Raw genomic sequence first — 22,425 nt, forward strand, 5'->3', positions numbered from 1 at the left:
TCGGGCATGTGCTGCACACAATTTTCCATCTATTATTTTAAATGAAAATCGACTCCTCTGTCTGCTGGTTCTAAGTAAAATTAATATGAAGCTTTCAGTCTAGTTTCTAGTAGGCAGTGGACCCCAGTACAAAACTACCCACATTTAAGCACTTATGATTTTGCTTGGAGAGAGCTTAAGGATGGCTGACATGAGAAGTGGAGAAATTTCAAGTTGTGCAGTGGGGAGTGTTCTGAGGGAATGGTCATGGTACATTATCTGGGCAGGAGATGGCTCTATTCTGCATTCAATCTTGTTACACTTGATCTAGAAGTGCATGATGTTGACGCTGGTTGGCCAAAATGAAAAATTATCCCTTTCCCTAAACACTAACTTCCTCACCTTGGTAACCACAAAAAAGATAAAAAGGGAAAAGAACAAGACGGTAATGTATGTTCAAAAAATTAAATCGACTGACTCGAGGTTTTTTTTTTATTCCAGAAGAAACTGCGTTAATATCCTGGTCACTACAACACAACTAGTTCCAGCTCTGGCTAAAGTGTTGCTGTATGGACTCGGTGAAATTTTCCCGATTGAAAATATTTACAGTGCCACAAAAATAGGTAAGGGATTTGCTTTCAATTTTATTTTTTAGTTATTGTCTTTGGGTGATTTCCTACTAGATAATTAAATGCAGCACCATTGGTAAAACTAACTAGGTTTTTTTTTTAAACTTTACACATAACATAAGAAATAGGAGCAGGAATAGGCCACTTGGCCCCTCGAGCCTGCTCCGCTATTCAGTAAGATCATGGCTGATCTTGGGCTCAAAGCAGCTTCCCTGCCCGCTCCCCATAACCCTTCACTCCCTTATCTTGCAAAAATGTGTCTATCTCCACCTTAAATGTATTTAATGACCCAGCCTCCACGGCTCTCTGGGGCGGAGAATTCTACAAATTTACAACCCTCAGAGAAGAAGTTCCTCCTCATCTCAGTTCTAAAAGGGCGACCCTTTATACTGAAACTATGCCCCCGAATTCGAGATTTCCCCACGAGGGGAAACATCCTCTCTGCATCTACCCTGTCAAGCCCCCTCAGTATCTTATATGTTTCGATAAGATCACCTCTCATTCATCTAAATTCCAATAAGTATAGGCCCAGCCTGCTCAACCTTTCCTCATAAGTCAACCCCTTCATCTCTGGAATTAACCTAGTGAATTGTCTCTGAACTGCCTCCAATGCAAGTATATCCTTCCTTAAATAAGGAGACCAAAACATTGTGTTGTTGTGGTAAACCACTGTTATACCTGTCTGTATGTGTATTCCACTAGGTACAGGTCTGGACATGCCTCGGCTGACTCCTCCCACTATTCCAGGTATATAGGTGACTACCTCACAGTCCCTTAGTATTCTGGACGGGTCGACCACTCGAGACTAGACCTTCATTCTTTAGTTAATAAAAGCCTGGTTGTTACTCGCTTAACCTCAGTCTTTTGAGTAATTGATGGCGCATCAATTTTATTAACTAAATTTTTTATAATGGAGAAGATCCTCACACCAGCATGCCTGGACCTGGACAGTCGGGAAGCGGACGCTTCCACCAAGTTTGCTCACTGGCTCATGTGCTTCGAGGCATTCCTGACTGCCTCCACTGCGGTCGTAACGGATGCGAACAAACTGTCTGTCCTGATCTCCAAGGTGAACCACCGAGTGTACTCAGTCATCCGGGACGCGACCTCGTACACAGCCGCCCTCCAGCTCCTCAAGACCCAGTACACGCGCCCTGTGAACGAAGTTTACGCCAGGCACCTCCTGGGGAGTCGCAAGCAACAACCTGGGGAATCGACTGAGGAATACCTCCAAGCACTGTCCGTGCTTGGCCGGGCCTGTGGGTGTAAGGCGGTAACGCCCACTAAGTACACGGAGGAACTGATCCGGGATGCCTTCGTAGCGGGCCACAGGTCCAACTACACCCGACAGCGACTGCTGGAGCAGAGTGACCTCACCCTCGACAAAGCCTCCGAAATCGCACTAACGCTGGACGCAGCCTACCGGGGCATGGATGCCTACTCCTCTGCACCGTGGACGCCGCGGGGGACGACAACCTGGGACACGGTAGGACAGCCCCATAGCACCGTGCCACCCCAGCCACAGCCCAACAATGGCCCAACCACCGCAGCAGTGTCCCAAAGCCAGACAGCAGTATCCCAAGGCCAGAAATGCTACTTCTGTGGCCAGGCCAAACACCCCAGAGCGCGCTGCCCGGCGAAGAATGCGACCTGCTCGGGCTGCGGGAAAAAGGGACACTACGCTAGCGTCTGCAAGGCCAAAGCCACCCCGAACGCCAGCAGCGCCGCGTGTGGGCCGTGCGAGCCGCCATCTTGGGCCCCCAACAGCGCCGCGTGTGGGCCGCCATCTTGGGCCTCCCCAGCCATGTACGAACCACTGCAGCAGCAGCCATCTTGGATGACTCCAGCCACATGGGAATCATGGACGCCGCCATCTTGGACACCAGCCGGGACGCAGCAGGCCGCCAACTCCCCCCCCCATCTGATACCCGCAGCGACACACCGACCCCTACGCTGGCCTCTGTTACGCTGGACCAAACGAGACCGCACCAACTAGCTCGGTCCAAAATGGATGTTAAAGTAAACGGCCATGCAATAAACTGCCTTTTTGACTCCGGGAGCACAGAGAGCTTCATCCACCCCGACACGGTGCGGCATTGCTCTCTCCCAGTCCTGCCTGCGCACCAGCGGATTTCTATGGCCGCCGAGTCCCAGTCAGCGGACATTGGCGGCTACTGCGTGGTGACACTAGTAGTAGACGGGACTGTTCAATAATTTTAAACTCCTGGTCCTGCCCCAACTTTGCGCTGCCGTTCTACTGGGGTTGGATTTCCAGTGCCACCTCAAAAGCGTTACGATGGCGTACGGTGGCCCCCTCCCCCCACTCACAGTCCACAGCCAGCAGCCTCCAAATTGCCCGCCGCGCACCAGATGCAACCTCTTCACACTCAGAGTCCCACCCCCCCCCCCCCCCCCACTGTTTGCTAACCTCACCCCTGACTGTAAGCCCATCGCCACAAAGAGCAGGCGATACAGTGCCGGGGACAGGGTTTTCATCAAAACCGAAGTGGAGCGGCTCCTGAAGGAGGGGATTATTGAGGGCAGCTCCAGCCCCTGGTGAGCCCAGGTTGTGGTCGTTAAGACCGGCGAGAAACAACACCTGGTCATCGACTACAGCCAAACAATAAACCGCTACACCCTGCTGGACGCCTACCCACTCCCCCGCATAGCTGACATGGTCAACCAGATCACGCAGTACCGCGTCTTTTCGACCATTGACCTGAAATCAGCGTACCACCAGCTCCCCATCTGCCCCGAAGACCGCCAGTATACTGCTTTTGAGGCAAACGGCCGCCTCTATCACTTCCTTAGGGTTCCCTTTGGCGTTACCAACGGGGTCTCCGTCTTCCAAAGGGAGATGGACCGGATGGTCGATCAAAACGCGCTGCAGGCCACTTTCCCTTACCTGGACAATGTGACCATCTGCGGCCATGACTTGCAGGACCATGACGCAAACCTCGAGAAATTCCTCCGCACCGCCCAACTTCTGAACCTGACATATAACAAGGAGAAGTGCATATTCCGCACAGACCGCCTCGCCATCCTTGGCTGTGTTGTGGAACACGGGGTCATCGGTCCCGACCCGGACCGGATGCATCCCCTTATGGAACTCCCACTGCCTAAAAGCTCTGAAGAGGTGCCTAGGGTTTTTTTCCTACTACGCCCAGTGGGTCCCCTACTATGCAGACAAAGCCCGTCCGCTGATCAAATCCACCTCTTTTCCCCTGATGGCAGAGGCCCGCTCGGCCTTCCACCGTATCAAGGAGGACATTGCCAAAGCCACCATGCACGCAGTGGACGAATCCATCCCCTTCCAGGTGGAAAGCGATGCGTCCGACTTCGCTCTGGCCGCCATCCTTAATCAGGCGGGGAGACCTGTGGCATCCTTCTCACGAACCCTCCAGGGCCCGGAGACCAGACACTCCGCGGTCGAGAAGGAGGCCCAGGCTATTGTGGAGGCTGTGCGTCATTGGAGGCACTACCTGGCCGGAAAACGATTTACCCTGCTCACTGACCAGCGTTCAGTTGCTTTCATGTTCAACAACAAGCAGAGGGGCAAAATCAAAAATGACAAGATCTTGAGGTGGAGAATCGAACTTTCCACCGACAATTACGAGATCTTGTACCGGCCTGGGAAGCTCAATGAACCCCCAGATGCCCTATCGCGTGGCACCTGCGCCAGCGCGCAGATCGATAGGCTGAGGGCCCTCCACAATGACCTCTGCCACCCGGGGGTCACCAGGTTCTTCCACTTCATCAAGGCCCGCAACCTGCCTTACTCCATTGAGGAGGTCAGGACCATGACCAAGAACTGCCAAGTCTGCGCTGAGTGCAAACCGCACTTTTATAGACCAGACAGAGCCCACCTGATAAAAGCCACTCGCCCTTTCGAACGCCTGAGCGTCGATTTTAAAGGGCCTCTTCCCCTCCTCCGACCGCAATGTGTACTTCCTCAACATCATTGACGAGTACTCCCGTTTCCCGTTCGCTATCCCCTGCCCGGACATGACCAGTGCCACGGTCATTAAATGTCTGAACAGCCTCTTCACCCTGTTCGGCTTCCCCAGCTATATCCATAGCGACCGGGGCTCATAGTTTATGAGCGACGAACTCCGCCAGTACCTGCTCGCTGGAGGTATAGCCACAAGCAGGACCACCAGTTACAACCCCCGGGGGAACGGACAGGTGGAAAGAGAGAATGCAACAGTTTGGACGGCCGCCCTACTAGCCTTAAAGTCTAGGGGCCTCCCGCTGGCAGGAGGTGCTCCCCGATGCGCTCCACTCGATTCGGTCACTGTTCTGCACTGCCACCAATGCCACCCCTCACGAGAAAATGTTTGTCTTCCCAAGGAAGTCCACATCGGGGACAGCGTTACCGCCATGGCTGACGTCCCCAGGGCCGGTACTACTGAGAAGACACGTGAGGACCAATAAAATGGACCCCCTGGTCGAGAGGGTCGACCTCCTCCACGCCAACCCCCAGTACGCTTACATTGCGTACCCGGACGGGCGGGAGGACACAGTCTCCATACGAGACCTCGCACCCTCGGGGACCGCTGTAACCCACTACCCATTACCACCCCCCCCCCCCCCACGACACCCTCTGGGACCGCTGTAACCCATTACCCCCCCCCCCCCCCCCCCCCCGCCGACCCGATATCCAACCCCAGCAGCCGGCTCGCCTTGGACCGTCACCCACGAGGACTACACTCCAGTGCCCCAGCCTACACGGGACGCGACGCCGGAAGCTCCACCACCCCTGCCGTCGCCACGTCAATCACAGCGGCAGACAAGACCTCTGGCGAGACTCCAATACACGAACTTTTAAATACACTTCACCCCGCCGGACTCATTTTTAAACAAGGGGTGAATGTGGTAAACCACTGTTATACCTGTCTATGTGTATTCCACTAGGTACAGGTCTGGACATGCCTCGGCTGACTCCTCCCACTATTCCAGGTATATAAGTGACTACCTCACAGTCCCTTAGTATTCTGGACGGGTCGACCACTCGAGACTAGACCTTCATTCTTTAGTTAATAAAAGCCTGGTTGTTACTCGCTTAACCTCAGTCTTTTGAGTAATTGATGGCGCATCAATTGTAAAGTAAGCCTGTTCAATGTAAAGTGGCATTGATTTAGTCTTGAGATTTTTATTCTGATGGAAATTCAGGTAATGCTTCCAAGTACCCTCGATACATAGAACATTTTAAGGGTGTCACTGTTGTGCAGTGCAGAGTGTCGCACTAGGCTGTTCTCGTGCAAATTCTTGCAGCTGATCATAGTACAACTTGGGGAGAGACCTGGAAACACTCCCAGCAGTATATCTACTTGGCTGACGAGAGTGTGGGGTGGAGGGAAAAGAATATCAACAAGATTTGAGCATTAGCTTGTGTGGGTGCTTTTTGTTCTGTCTTACTGTAACCTGCCATACAGTTCGTGACTGCTGTATTAGTTTATCATATGACCCTTTTTTTTTCCCCAAGATCTATCATTATATAACTGTCCTTTTTCAATATGTTCTAGAATAAGTTGTTTTGTAGCTAACTGACCTGTCGACCCATAGTATGATTATCTTCCTGGTATTATCTTCCAAAGTATTACTGACTTATTAACCCTTTCATCAGACAATTTGGGTCTTGTAGATGCTGTTATAATAAGGTTTGATAGTTTTGACATTCTCCCTGTTGCTTTTGTCAGTTCATGTGAGGTTTTATTTTCTCTCTTTAATTTTGTTAAAATTCTTAGATATTCTTTGAACTTTTTCCAATTTACTAACTGAGGAGCATTATTTAAATGAGCTACTGCTGGCAATGAAAATGTAGGTTCATTTAGAGGGTATTTTGTTCAGATTTGCATATAGTTTCATGTTGATATCAAATAATTCAACAGAGGGACTGGATAGCACAGTGCATTGGAACGCTGAGTTCATATCGTAGTATGAATCTAGCCCAAACAGCTTGGACAATGCTTAAAAACCTCAATAGAATGAATTTGGGTAATCATAACATGGCCCCTAATGAGCATGAATTCATGCACAAAGCTTCCTAGGATGTCTGATTTGGAAAGTGGAAATGTAATGCTATTGCAGTAGAGTTTCCTATTCTAATGCCTTATACTAGCTAAGCCAGCATGAGTGAGCCGCTTAACAATTCTGCCACTGTGGCAATCAAGTTCTCATGGACTCACGCAGTTGGGTGTACAACCTTCCTACAAGAGCTTGGATGCATACACGCCGCCATGTACTGCTGTATTTGCGTGTCATAAGACACCAAAGTACCCAGTGTGTACAGCCCATGATACTTGGGTAATGCACATCGAATCTACTGGTGAACTGACTATTGACCCTGTGCCACTAGGTATAGGACATCTCCCATGTCCACAATGATATCATGGTGCACATTGTCTCAACCACAACGCTGCAGAGTTCAATGTTGCTCCAGCATTGGACCACAACCATGGGCAGGTTTTGAATTGAAGTGGAGTTTTAGTGACACTGATTCACATACTGAATTGCATTTTAGCAGGTGTGAATTCAGCGTGAAAATCACAGTACCATGGGGGCATAAGACAGTAGCTAAGACATGTTAGCTTTGTAAATGAAGCAGTATTCTGCATTTGACTTGTACTTTAGGCTGGTGTTGGTTGGAAGAAGTGAATATATTCTTTTTCCCAGCACGGGCCATTGTTTGTTTCAGAAAACCATTTTCAAAAATGTATTATATGGATATGGGTTATGGGGAGCGGGCGGGGAAGTGGCTTTGACCCCAAGATCAGCCATGATCTTATTGAATGGCGGAGCAGGCTCGAGGGGCCAAGTGGCGTATTCCTGCTCCTGCTTCTTATGTTCTTATGGAGTGCATCCACATTTGGATGAATTTACCATATTGAATAGAAAGACGTCATTTAGGCTCTTTTTATTACATTTGAGTACCTTTATTTGTTCAAAACCGGTTTGAAAATATACGATCTGTTTCTGTACCTGTGTTGCTCGCTGGCTTGGAGCTCCTTTCACAGTGCAGTCTATTCCACTTGCCAGTTTAGACTGAAACAGAATGCAGACTCCAGCTGCAAGGAACAGTTTCCTGAGATAACTTTAAAATCACCACCTTAAGGTTACTGTTGTACTGTTCTATGTCGTTGAAACATCTGACTTTCACAGAATTAATTATGTCTAGGTGGGTAAATTAGGGTTAAGGTTAGACCAGCAATGTCCCTCAGACAGCAATAAACTGGTGGTGTTACTTGAAATAGGAATATTAATGAGGACATTGGATAATTCCTTGCTCCTCATCAAGTGATGCCACGATAGTTCTTTTTAAGGCCCACCTGAACAGGTAGATGAAGCCTTAGTTTAACATCTAACCACCAGTATATGAAGTATGTTGCCATGCTCCACATTGCTCCTGTAAGTGTTTTCAGCAAAGTTTCTCCAATGTAAATCAGTTGTTTTATTGGATGGACAATTTATTTTAAACTGTTGGCCTTGAAGGGCAGGTAGAAAGAATTCATGAAGTCTGTAAACAAAGCCTCCACCTTCACTAGGCTGTAAAATCACTAAGATTTATTTGTTTTTCAGGCAAAGAAAGCTGTTTTGAGCGCATTGTGTCCAGATTTGGGAAGAAAGTTACGTATGTAGTCATTGGAGATGGTCGGGATGAGGAGTATGCAGCTAAACGGGTAAACTTGACTTGGAATATTTTACAGTGAAAGTAAACTGCACATTTGGCAAAGGTTTGATACAAAAGGTAGCAGACATAATTGTAATTATGCAAATAAGGGACAAGTGCCAGAAATGGCAAAATGATGCAATAGTTGATCAGCGTTAAGTTTAGCAAAATATTGGCTATGATCGCCTGAAAGTGTCATATTGTGGGTGATTTTTTTTATGGGGAAGGGCGGGTGGGATTTTGGCGATGGTTGTATACTATTAACTTTTTTGAATGAGATCGAACCTAATGGATCAAAACAGGCTAAACTATGCTTTCCTTAAATTCTTCAGGACCACTCCAGTTTTAAAAGTCAAAGCCACTTGTATGCAAAATGAATTTTAAATATACATTGCTTGAAAGTCCCAATTTCACCTCCGTTCATTTATTGGCAAAATCTGCTTTATATCTAACCTCCCCTGGCCAACCATGCCTTGAAGTCTGAAATTTGATCCTTGAGCATTTCACCACAGTTTTCTTGATTTTTGTGTTATGGTTTTCTGAGTGACGTTTTCTTTTATTCAGTTTCTTAATAATTAGAACTAGTTTTGATTCAGTTTCTCTGCACCTTTTTCTTGAATTGCATTGTCATTTTTCTTTCATTTTCCAAAAGTTTTTTCTTCTGATTATGTTCTCTGCGTGCTTTGCTTTTCATTAATTCCCGAATTTCTGTCCGTTTGCATGCGCACTAACTAACCGTGCTTCAAACTAAAGTTTTTTAAAACATTCTCTTCCCTGAGGCACAACATCGTCAAAGATGCGTTCATTGAAAAATGAGATGGTAGTCTACTGTGTTTCTTGTATCTTTTTTAAATGGGAATCAAAAATTGGTTTCTTTTCTGGACTATCAACGATTAAAAAAGAGCAAACTTGCATTTATATAGTGTCCTTCATGACCTCTGGATGTCCCATGAGCATTTCAAAGTTCATGAGTCACTTTGGAAGTTTTGCAGGCATACGCAGCAACCAATTTGCACACAGCAAGATCCCACAAACGACAATGCGAAGAATGGTAAAACAAAAACTAGTAAGCAGAAAACCACGTTTCTTGGTTCAGAGAAAGTCATCAATCGCAAAGTGCACATATGAAAGAATAAAACCTGCCCTGATCTATCCCTCGGGGATCATTGCTTAAATGTCCGGTTGTCGACATTTCCACTTTCAATTGTGTTCAAACACCTCGGGTCTTAATCCAGACCCGCAGGAGAAAGCTCTTGGAATAAAGCTGTTGTCAAGTTAAACCTTTCGGCTTTCATGTAATCATGTACTTCTGGGTGTTCATCCCAAGCAGTGGCATATAAGTTGATTTCATTGAATTTGCAATGTAATCCACACCAACTGGAGTGGATATTTTAAAACTGGAAAGTAGCATTGAGTGGATTGCAAAAACATCTTGCCTCTGTGCACTGTTGATTACTAATTTGCTGGGGGTTTTCTCTAGAGGCATATTCAACAAATTATATTTCATAGCATTGCTTGCAAACACCTGAAAAGCTGCTTTGTTATATATTGTATGGAATATCATTTTGGGGCTTCTAGCACCATCATTTTAAACAGATAAATTTAAATCTGTTAGCTTTCAATCAACATGATGCCTATAATTAAATGGGCCCTTTTACTCCGTGTAAGGTTTATTAAAAAAAGGTCATTATTTCACACAGCCAAGAACGATGTTCGTGGATTTGCTATTTAGCATCTATGTGTGTAATGGAAGAAGCCATAGTCTAGCCTAACCATGCAAAGTAACAAATTATATGAACAATGGACTTTGGTTCTGATTGATTGTGGGACGGTGCAAGTCTATCGTTAGGCAGAATGATCACTACATTTGATTTGAGTACTTTAATATTGGCTCATACTGTTAACTGCCAGTACTCTAACATTTAGAATTCTCATTTTAGACTTAAAATGCGATGAACAGAATACATATTGTTGAATACACCAAAACGGGTGGTACATTCATGAAAGTGCTCCAATCACAGTCAAGGGTGCTGTATGAAACACAGTATGCTGTTTCATAAAGCTGGGGAAATGCTCTTGTTTCTTTGTAATTCTTCTTCAGTGCATGTAACTCTCTCTGTCTGAAGGTTGATTGCCATCTGCTGGACTTACTAAGGGATGCAAAGCACAGAGGTTCAGTTTCTAGTTTTACATTGGCAAAATGCACAACTTTCTCCTGAATTAGAGGGAACAAAAAGATAGTAAAATACATTCACAGCAAATATACCTTTTCTATTTGTGATCTTTACTCCAATAAAGTTTACTACAGTATAATTGTCTTGCAAGGTTTAACTAGGGTTTGTCTATTACTTATACATGATTATATGTATACTCTTTAATTCCAGCACAATATGCCGTTTTGGAGAATATTGAACCATGGTGATCTGATGTCATTGCATCAAGCTCTGGAATTGGACTACCTGTGAGCAGCTGGAAAGGAACAAGAAGCTGAGCTACTGCAACAGACTTACACCCTGTTTGAGGATGGACCACTAATTTTGTTCATAGTGATTCTTGTTTAACCCAGGACAAACCAGTTAGGACTGTGGGCAGTCGAACTATGTGAGCGATCTGCTTGTTAATGTCTGACATTAACTTAAAAACACACACACACACACACACACACACACACACACACACACACACACAAATGTTGCAGGAACTCTAGAGGGTTAATTTACCACCCTTTAAAAAAATTTTTAAAAAATAATAATTCTATTCACACACATCAAATGTTTGAAATGGACGTTTAAAGGAAGAGAAGTTGCTGTGCTGAACTATAGTCAAGCCAGTGTCTGCTCCATGTTAAATGCACTGAAACCTCTGCTGGAGGCTTTGTGCAAAACATTCTTTGGAAACTTTACTGTTAAATGTTCCTGGATATCCAAACTTCAGCATTATCTACAGACCAACCCGGATCCAGCAGTGTGTTTTACTGGGAAGCTCGGCTGCAGAAATGCATTGGAGATTTATTTGACAAGAAGTATAAAGGAGCAGTTCAATCTACTTTTTTTTAAAACTGACCTTCATTTCAGTTGGGGGTCTTTTTAATTGTAAGTTTCTGTAGTTTTTTAATAAACACCTTTCTCGGGTTGTACCCCAATTCCAAATGTTCCCATGGTGATACAGTGCCACTCAGTGCCAGATAGAGCCTCAAACACAACAGTGAATCTTTCCAGTTTAACACTACTTGATGTAGTAGAGGAGGCAGATGATATGCTGATCTTGATATTGCAGTGTCTCTTTCTCTTCCTCTGTCCCCCCCCAAAATTAAATTGTTTCTTTCAATTTTTCTTTTGTTAGCGACAGAATCACTATATTAGTGATTTTCTGTTGTTGGCAGCTCCACTCAGATTGTTCTTTAGGCATATTTTTACGATATTACAAGTGGCCTTTGCTATTATCCTTTTTTTAGTCAAACCCCCCCCTCCCCATGAAAATAACTGGTTTGAGCAATTTGGATATCTGAGATGCTGATAATGTGTATTAGTTCATCTCTGAATGAATAAAGAGATATAGAAAAAATATAGTTGGTTGGGCCTACTGCTGTTTATGTTTAAAATATTTATAAACTGTATTTATTCCTAACTGTAGAATGCAAATGAAAGTTTGTTGAAAATTAATTCCCCATCTGTCCAATCCAATGTGTTTTCTATGCATTTTAGGTTTTTGCATCGATGGTTGTGTATCATTTCAAATTAAATGCAGCACAAGTTGAGGATAAATCGAGCAGATGTTGAATACCAAAAATATTAAATGAGAAGTTGGACTCTAACCCTTTTTCAAAGGCAGTGAGTTGAATATCTTAGTGTTACACCTGAGATGAGTGGTTTGCACTCAGCAGTTTTGAGTCCAGTGCACATCACTGGGTCCAAATTGGAACGGTTGTAGACATCTTCTCGTTGTCTCCTCCTGTGATCTCTACAGTAGCTGACCACAAATTATCCCTCGCCGAATTGTGAAGACCATTTTACCTCTGTTGATTTTTTAAAAAAAAGCTTTTTTTTAATGGAAGAAACAATTTCTGAGTGTGATAAACACTTCGTATCGTGACATTTTGTAAATAAACCACTAATGCACCTGGCATAATTCACACAAGCCTGATGAGTTAGTATGGCACCATTATGTTTTGTAAACTACCATGTGCTGTTCTGTATCCTTTCTTTCTACAGTACCAACTAACCTCCACTGTGTTTATACCATGAGTGTTGGCAAATGTCAAACACTTGTGTTATTTTTAACAAGAAATGGTATAGGTACTTGTCTCCCAGAGGCAGAACTATACATGATACTCCCTAGTAGCACAGTTCTACAGACACTTTTGCTGAGTGAATTGTTATGTTTTAGCTTGCACTGAGACTTGTATTGAGTGTCCCTATAGACTACTGTCTATATAAAGCATGAAAGTTAATATTGGGTAAAATTAATGCGTATGTAACTCGGGAGGATATTAGTGACTGCGTCCAAGGGCAGGGCTGTGTGTTTACAAGACAATAAAGAGCAGATCAAGGAATCAAACTTTCAGGAGCCACTTCTATCATTTTGCTGTACAAGCTGTCCCTTTAAATGTGAAATAAAAACAGAAAATGTTGGAAATACTCAGCAGGTCAGGCAGCATCTGGAGAAACAGTTAATGTTTCAGGTCGATGACCCATGGCCAGCCTAACCCTTTAAATGTACTGCATGCGATCAGTTAGCCTTGTGGGACAAAACCCAGTGGGGGTTGGTCACGGGCAGAGTGCATGTGTCGACAGGCTGATAGTGACAGGAGTGTAGATAAGGACCATGCGATTTCAATGTTGAAACCGCAGTATGTATCCCAATTCAAATTAAGCAACAAAAAAGAGGCGTCTTACCGATCCTTCCAATAAAACTTTCATAGCCTTCATTTTTGTTGATGTTTGGGTGGGGAGGTCGGTATCGTTAAACTCCCTGGGAGTGAGTGCTTTAAACTTAATGTCAGCACGTGGGCTGGATTGTGAGCTCCCAGTTTGATAATATGCAAGGAGCTGGTACATCCAATTGTGCACGAGTAAAATCCACTCCGCTCTCCGCACCCTCGGACATCAAAAAGGATCCAGCCTCCCACCAGTCTATCATTGGTTGCAAAAGCTGACTTATTGGCCTAACCCGAACACGTGTCCCAGCAGCAGCCACTCATAGGAGGCCTGCCGAAGATTGACATTTCAACAGACCAATCAGTACAGTACAAAAAAAAATCGAGTTTTGAAAGTTGAAATCATGGGTGACTTTAATCTACATATAGACTGGCCAAACCAAATTGGCAATAATACTGTGGAGGATGAATTCCTGGAGTGTGTATGAGATGGTTTTTTAGACCTGTATGTTGAGCCAATTGGGGAATAGGCTATCCTAGATTGGGTATTGTGAAATGAGAAGGGGTTAATTAATCTTGTGTGGGGTCCTTTAGGGAAGAGTGACCATAACATGATAGAATTCTTCATTAAGATGGAAAGTGAAGTAGTCCAATCCGAAACTAGGGTCCTAAATCTAAACAAAGGAAACTACAAAGGTATGAGTTGGTTATGATAGATTGGGGAGCTTCATTAAAAGGCATGATGGTGGATAGGCAATGGCTAACATTTAAGGAACAAATGCACAAATTGCAACAGTTATACATTCCTTTCTGGTGCAAAAACACAAAAGGAAATGCGGCCCAACCATGGCTAACAAAAGAAATTAAGGACAGTATTAGATCCAAAGAGGAGTCATATAAAGTTGACAGAAAAAGTAGCAAGCCTGAGGATTGGGAGCAGTTTAGAATGCAGCAAAAAAGGACCAAGAGATTGATTAAGAGGGGGAAAATAGAGGATGAGAGTAAACTTGTAAGGAACTTAAAAGCGGACTGTAAAAGCTTCTACAAGTATGTAAAAAGAAAAAGATTAGTGAAGACAAATGTAGATCCCTTACAGTCAGAAACGGGAGAATTTATAATGGGGAACAAGGAAATGGCCGGGCAATTAAACAAATACTTTGGTTCTGTCTTCACAGAAGAGGACACAAATAACTTCCCAGAAATGCTAGGGAACCAAGAGTCTAGTGAGAAGGAGGAATTAAAGGAAATTAGTATTAGTAAAAAAATAGTGCTGGAGAAATTAATGGGACTGAAAGCCGATAAATCCCCAGGACCTGATAATCTGTATCCCAGAGTACTAAAAGAGGTAGCCAAGGAAATAATGGATGCATTGGTTGTCATTTTCCAAAATTTTACAGATTATGGAACAGTCCCTGCAGATTGGAGGGTGGCAAATGTAACCCCACTATTTAAAAACGGAGGGAGAGAGAAAACGGAACTACAGACCGGTTAGCCTAACATCAGTAGTAGGGAAAATGCTAGAGTATTATAAAGGATGTGATAACAGGACACTTGGAAAATATCAATGGGATTTGACGAAGTCAACATGGATTTATGAAAGGGAAATAGTGTTTGACAAACCTACTGGAGTTTTTTGAGGATGTAACTGGTAAATTAGATAAGGGAGAACCAGTGGATGTGGTGTATTTGGATTTTCAGAAGGCCTTTGATAAAGTCCCACATAAGAGGTTAGTGTGCAAAATTAAAGCACATGGGATTGGGGGTAATATACTGGCATGAATTGAAAATTGGTTAACAGACAGGAAACAGAGTGTAGGAATAAATGGGTCTTTTTCGGGGTGGCAGGCGGTGACTAGTGAGGTACCGCAGGGATCAGTGCTTGGGCCCCAGCTATTCACAATATATATCAGTGATTTGGATGAGGGAACCAAATGTAATATTTCCAAGTTTGCGGATGACACGAAACTAGGTGGAATTGAGAGTTGTGAGGAGGATGCAAAGAGGCTTCAAGGATATTTAGACAAGTTGAGTGAGTGGGCAAATACATGGCAGATGCAGTATAATGTGGATAAATGTGAAGTTATCCACTTCGGTAGGAAAAACAGAAAGGTAGAGTATTACTTAAATGGTGATAGATTGGGAAATGTTGATGTACAAAGGGACCTGGGTGTCCTTGTACACCAGTCAGAGCAAACGTGCAGGTGCAGCAAGCGGTTAGGAAGGCAAATGGTATGTCGGCCTTCATTGGAAAAGGATTTGTGTACAGGAGCAAGGATGTCTTACTACAGTTATGCAGAGCCTTGGTGAGATCACACCTGGAGTACTGCGTGCAGTTTTGGTCTCCTTACCTAAGAAAGGATATACTTGCCATAGAGGGAATGCAGCGAAGGTTCACCAGACTGATTCCTGGGATGGCAGGACTATCGTATGAGGAGAGATTCGGTCAACTAGGCCTGTATTCACTAGAGTTTAGAAGAATGAGAGGGGATCTCATTGAAACGTATAACATTCTGACAGGCTGGATAGACTGGATGCAGGGAGGATGTTTCCCCTGGCTGGGGGGTCTAGAACGAGAGGTCACAGTCTCAAGATACGGGGTAGGACATTTAGGACTGAGATGAGAAATTTCTTCATTCAGAAGGTGAACCTGTGGAATTCTCTACCATAGAAGGCTGTGGAGGCTAAGTCACTGAATATATTTAAGAAGGAGATAGATAGATAGATTTCTAGACACAAAAGGCATCAAGGGGTATGGGGAGAGAGCGGGAATATGGTATTGAGATAGAGGATCAGCCATGATCATATTGAATGGCAGAGCAGGCTCGAAGGGCCAAATGGCCGCCTGCTATTTTTCTATATTTCTAATTGCGAGATCATGAGTGAGGCTCAATTTTCATTAAAATTCCAAGTTGGCAATACTGAAGTGAGGAGGAGGCAAAGAGATATAGACGGGTTAAGTGAGTGGGCAAGAGCATAGCAGATGGAATGTAACACCTCCCAAACCCGTGACCTCTTCCACCTAGAAGGACAAGGGCAGCAGGTGCATGGGAACACTGCCACTTCCAAGTTCCCCTCCAAGTCACACACCATTCTGATTTGGAAGTATATCGCCATTCCTTCATCATCGCTGGGTCAAAATCCTGGAACTCCCTCCCTAACAGCATTGTGGGAGTATCTTCACCACATGAACTGCAGTGGTTCAAGAAGGTGGCTCACCACCACCTTCTCAAGGGCAATTAGGGATGGGCAATAAATGCTGGCCTTGCCAGTGACGCCCACATTGCATAAAAATTAATTTTTAAAAATGGAGAAATGTGAAGTTATCCACTAGAAACAGAATTGTTTTTTAAATGGTGAGACTGGGAAATGTTAGTGTTCAGAGGGACCTGGGTGTCCTTGTACATAAATCACTGAAAGTTAACATGCAGGTACAGCAAGCAATTAGGAAATCAAATTGTATGTTAGCCTTTATTACAAAAGTATTTAAGTATAAGAGTAAAGATGTCTTACTGCAATTATATAGGGCCTTGGTGAGGCCACACCTGGAGTATTGTGTACAGTTTTGGTCTCCTTGCCTAAGGAAGGATATATTTGCATTGGAGGGAGTGCAACAAAGGTTCACCAGACTGATTCCTAGGATGGGGGGAATTGTCCTATGAAGAGAGATTGAGGAGACTAGGCCTATATTCCCTAGAGTTTAGAAGAATGAGAGGTGATCTTGAAACATAAAATTCTGAAGGGGTTTGATGGGGTAGATGCTGGTAGGATGTTTCCCCTGGCTGGGGAGTGTAGAACTGGGAGTCACAGTCTCAGAATAAGGAGTCAGCCATTTAGGACTGAGATGAGGAGAGATTTCTTTACTCAAAGGCTTGTGAATCTTTGGAATTCTCTACTCCAGAGCACTGTGGATGCTCAGTCATTGAGTATATTCAAGACAGAGATCAATAGATTTTTGGATACTAAGGGAACCAAGCGATATGGGGATAGAGCGGGAAGGTGGAGTTGAGGTAGAAGATCCGCCATGATCTTAATGAATGGCGGAGCAGGCTCGAAGGGCCGAATGGCCTACTCCTCCTATTTCTTATGTTCTTATGTCAAAGATGTATCGACCCCTGTCCAGACAAAATTCCCGAAGCCTGCTAAAAATGAAGATTTCAAGAATGTGATAATTAGAGGGAGTGAAAATATATGTTATGTAACCAGTAATTTAGCGAGAGCACCAAAGCTGCATTTGGAAATCCTATGCAAAGTGCATTAGGTATAAATATGCAGTATTGAAGAGTTTTCAATAGCATCTTTTGCTTCAGAGCAAGAGTTGGATTTGCCCAGGCAGATGACTCAACTTTAGCTATTTTGGGAACTGACGAAACCAGAATCATCTATTCTGGATACTTGAAACTCTATGTTCAGACAGTAGTAAATAAAAATAAGCCTAAAAACACAATTGAGTTTTACTGTGGTGGTAGTAAGGAAAGAGTGAGGTCAGCATAGACAACCAGAGGCCATGATAAAAGGTCTCTGCAAACAAAATGGTAACTGATGGTGCTCACTCAATTTCAGCATTTTATGGAGTGTTGTTAATGCTTACTGATTCGTGGAGCCTTATTCAGATGTTTGTTATAATGCTTCCAATTCAGTGTTTAAATATGCATAAATTCATGTTTAAATTTCCCATGTGAATTATAAACTTTTAAAAAACTTCAAATTACAGGAGTCAGAACTTGCCGGCCATGCTCTGAACCTCTTAAGTGCAATTACTGGATTAGTCAGAAGGGGAGAGTCCAAACTGAGGTTTATCAAGTTTACAGAACATTTAGAACATAGAAACATAGAAGATAGGAGCAGGAGTAGGCCATTCGGCCCCTCGAGCCTGCTCCGCCATTCAATGAGATCATGGCTGATCATCCAAATTCAGTACCCTGTCCCTGCCTTCCCCCCATATCCCTTGATCCCTTTAGCCTCAAGAAATATATCTAACTCCTTCTTGACTATATTTAATGAATTGGCCTCCATTGCCTTCTGTGGTAGAGAATTCCACAGGTTCACCACGCTCTGGGTGAAGAAATTCCTCCTCATCTCAGTCCTAAATGGCTTACCCCTTATCCTTAGACTGTGACCCCTGGTTCTGGACTCCCTCGTCATCGGGAACAACCTTCCTACATCTAGTCTGTCCAGTCCTGTTAGAATTTTATAAGTTTCAATGAGATCCCCTCTCATTCTTCTAAACTCCAGCGAGTATAAGCCCAATTGACCCAATCTCTCCTCATACGTCATTCCTGCCATCCCAGGTATCAGTCTGGTGAATCTTCGCTGCACTCCCTCCATGGCAAGAACATCCTTCCTCAGATAAGGCGACCAAAACTGCACACAATTGTGCAAACTGTTCTCAAGAAGCAATTAACATCAAGTCTACAGCACAGAAACAGGCCATTCGACCCAACTGGTCTATGCCGGCATTTATGCTGCACATGAGCCTCCTCCCACCCCTATTCATCTAACCCTATTAGCATACCCTTCTATTCCTTTCACCCTCGTGTAGATCTAGCTTCCCCTTAAATGCATCTATGCTATTTGCCTCAACTACTCCTTGTGGTAGCGCATTCCACATTCTTGCCACTGGGTAAAGAAGTTTTTCCTGAATTCCCTATTGGATTTATTAGTGACTATCTTATATTTTTGGTCTCCCCCACAAGTGAAAACATTTTCTCCATGTCTACCCTATCAAACACAGCCATAAAAAAGCAAACAAAGCACTGGGGTTCATTTCTAGAGGGATTATAATTGAAAAGCAGGGAAATCATGTTAAACTTGTATAGAATCTTGGTTAGACCACACTTAGAGTACTGTGCACAGTTCTGATTCCCTTATTATAAAAAGGATATAGAGGCATTAGAGAAGGTGCAAAAAAGATTCACAAGTATGATACCAAAACTAAAAGGTTACAAGTATCAGGAAAGATTGAACAGGCTGGGGCTTGTTTCTGCAGGGAAAAAAAGGCTGAGGGTGACCTGATAGAAGTCTCTAAGATAGGGTAGATGTGGAGAAAATGTTTTCATTTGTGGGGGAGACCAAAAATATAAGATAGTCACTAATAAATCCAATAGGGAATTCAGGAAAAACACACACTTTTACACAAAAAATGCCACCATCCAAACTACACTTTCTGGGGATTGTAAAGTTCCACCACACAAGTACAAAATCTGAGGATTTCAATCAGGCAACCACAATCCTTTTCACTGCACTAAGACAGAGAGGATACATGAAAAGATTTCTCAGGCATTTCAAGTCAAATTTCCTGAAGGAACTAGACAACCCACGGCCACGAAACAGGGACAGTTTTTATATTGATGACTCTCCCCATCCATCAAAACACTTCGTAATTTTAAAAACCTTCATTTAAATCATTGCTCCAGTGGAAATACTCTCAGCTAAAATCTCTCCGCCATAATTATAGTTTTGCATCTCTGGCGTCATCCTGGTGGATCTACAGTGTGTGGTAATTACAAAGGTAGTTACAAAGGTATGAAGGCAGACTTGGTTAAAGTGGACTGGGAAAATATATTACACGGTAAGACTGCAGAAAAGCAGTGGCAAACATTTAAGGAGATATTTCATAACTCTCAGCAAAGATATATTCCAGTGAGAAAGAAAGACGAAGAGAAGGATGAACCATCCGTGGCTAACTAAGGAAGTAAAGGATGGTATCAAATTGAAAACAAAAGCATACAATGTTGCGAAGAATAGTGAAAGGCCAAACATTGGGAAATTTTTAAAAAGCAGCAAAGGGCGACTAAAAAAATGATAAAGAAAGAGAAGATAGCTTATGAGAGTAAGCTAGCAAGAAATATAAAAACAGACAGTAAAACCTTCTACAGGCATTTAAAAAGGAAGAGAGTAGCTAAAGTAAACATTGTTCCCCTAGAGGATGAGTCTAGGGAATTAATAATGGCAGAGACCTTGAACAAATATTTTGTATCGGTCTTCACGGTAGAAGACACTAAAAGCATCCCAATAATGGATAATCAAGGGGCTATTGGAGTGGGGGGGGGGGGAACTTAAAACAATCACTATCACTAGAGAGAAAGTACTAGGCAAACTAATGGGACGAAAAGTGGACAAGACCCCTGGACCTGATGGCGTGCATCCTAGAGTCTTAAAGGAGGTGGCTGCAGAGATAATGGATGCATTGGTTGTAATCTACCAAAATTCCCTAGATTCTGGAGAGGTCCCAGCGGACTGGAAAACCGCAAATGTAGCGCTCCTATTTAAGAAAGGAGGGAGACAGAAAGCAGGCAACTATCGACCAGTTAGCGTAACATCATTGGGAAAATGCTGGAGTCCATCATTAAGGAAGTGATGCGATCAAGAATGAGAGGCGATCTTATTGAAACATATAAGATTGTGAAGGGGTTGGATTGGGTGGATGCAGGGAAGATGTTCCCGATGATGGGTGAAACTAGAACTAGGGGGCATAGTCTTAGAATAAGGGGCTGCTCTTTCAAAACTGAGATGAGGAGGAACTACTTCACTCAGAGGGTGGTAGGTCCATGGAATATGCTGCCCCAAAAAACTGTAGAAGCTACATCATTACATAAATTTAAAACAGAAATAGACAGTTTCCTAGAAGTAAAGGGAATTAAGGGTTACGGGGAGCGGGCAGAAATTTGGACATGAGTCTAGGTTCGGATCGGTCATGGCCCTGTGGGTAGCGGAGCGGGCCCAGGGGCCGTGTAGCCTGATCCTGCTCCTATTTCGTGTGTCTAATTCTGTTAGATGCAGGGGATGGTTCTGTGATAGTGGATTGGCAGTTAGGATCAGATCAGCCATGATCTTATTGAATGGCGGAGCAGGCTCGAGGGGCCGATTGGCCTACTCCTGCTCCTATTTCTTATGTTCTTATGATAGCAGGACATTTAGAAAATCATAATGTAGTCAAGCAGAGTCAGCATGGTTTTATGAAAGGAAAATCATGTTTGACAAATTTGCTGGAGTTCTTTGAGGATGTAATGAGCAGGGTGGATAAAAGGGAACCAGTAGATGTCATGTATTTGGATTTCCAGAAGGCATTCGATAAGGTGCCAAATAAAAGGTTACTACACAAGATAAGAGCTCGCGGTGTTGGGGGTAATATATTCGCATGGATAGAGGATTGGCTAACTAACAGAAAACAGAGAGTCATTTTCAGGTTGGCAAACTAACTAATGGGGTGCCACAGGGATCAGTGCTGGGGCCTCAACTATTTACAATCTATATTAATGACTTGGATGAAGGGACTGAGTGTAACGTAGCCAAATTTGCTGATGATACAAAGATAGGTGGGAAAGCAAATTGTTTGGAGGACGCAAAGAATCTCCAAAGGGATATAGATAGGCTAAGTGAGTGGGCAGACGGAGTTTAATGTGGGAAAATGCAAGGTTATCCACTTTGGTAGGAAAAATAAAAAAGCAAATTATTATTTAAATGGGGAGAGATTACAAAATGCTGAGATACAGAGGGATCTGGGGGTCCTTGTACATGAATCACAAAAAGTTAGCATGCAGGTACAGCAAGTAATTAGGAAGGCAAATAGAGTGTTGGCCTTTATTGCAAAGGGAATGGAGTATAAAAGTAGGGAAGTCCGAGGAAGTTCCTCGGAGTCCACATCATGGAAGACCTCTCCTGGTCCCTCAATACCTCCTCTCTGGTGAAGAAGGCCCAGCAGCGCCTATATTTCCTAAGGAGGCTGAAGGGATGTAACCTGTCACCCCTGATCCTCTCTAACTTTTACCGCTGCACAATAGAGAGCATCCTGACGAACTGTATCAGAGTATGGTATGGCAGCTGTAGCTACTATGACTGGAAAGCCCTGCAGCGGGTAGTCAAAACTGCCCAACGCATTACCGGCACCCGGCTACCGACCATAGAGCACATATACCAGAAACGCTGTTTACGGAGGTCACGGTCCATCATCAAAGACCCTACCCACCCCAGCCACAGTCTGTTCGCCCTCTTGCCATCTGGGAGACGCTACAGATGCATTCGCAACCGTACGACCAGATTTAGGAACAGCTTCTTTCCCAGGGCTGCCATCCTACTGAACTCCACAAATAAACTCTAAAGCCTGCACATCTGCCAATGCACTTTATTATGGTTATGTTTATGTTAATGTATTACAAGCCAAATGTATGTTGAATGTTTAAATGTCTTAATCTAAATGTACACTCTCGGGAGCCGCAAGCCTACATTTCATTGTACTGCACTTGTGCACTAACAATGACAATAAAAGTTGATTT

At 43.8% G+C, this 22,425-nt stretch overlaps 2 protein-coding genes across 12 annotated transcripts in view; one reads left to right on the forward strand and one right to left on the reverse strand.

The window, feature by feature from the left end:
• LOC147103482 (protein phosphatase EYA3-like) overlaps positions 1-13,204 on the forward strand; it is a 93,000-nt gene extending 79,796 nt beyond the window's left edge. For all 5 annotated transcript variants that reach the window (XM_085963098.1, XM_085963099.1, XM_085963096.1 and 2 more), the window contains 3 exons: positions 481-602; positions 8,187-8,287; positions 10,662-13,204. In XM_085963098.1, coding sequence (XP_085819224.1) covers positions 481-602; positions 8,187-8,287; positions 10,662-10,742 — 304 coding nt within the window. In that variant the 3' untranslated portion in view covers positions 10,743-13,204. The remainder of the gene's footprint in view (positions 1-480; positions 603-8,186; positions 8,288-10,661) is intronic.
• The window catches only part of LOC147103481 (nuclear receptor coactivator 7), a 432,740-nt gene that overhangs the window by 263,346 nt on the left and 146,969 nt on the right, over positions 1-22,425 (reverse strand). The window lies entirely within an intron of this gene.

The sequence above is a fragment of the Somniosus microcephalus genome, chromosome 20, assembly GCF_052327205.1.
Source record: "Somniosus microcephalus isolate GS21.2 chromosome 20, FLI_Smic_1.0, whole genome shotgun sequence".
In the NCBI taxonomy this organism is placed as follows: domain Eukaryota; kingdom Metazoa; phylum Chordata; class Chondrichthyes; order Squaliformes; family Somniosidae; genus Somniosus; species Somniosus microcephalus.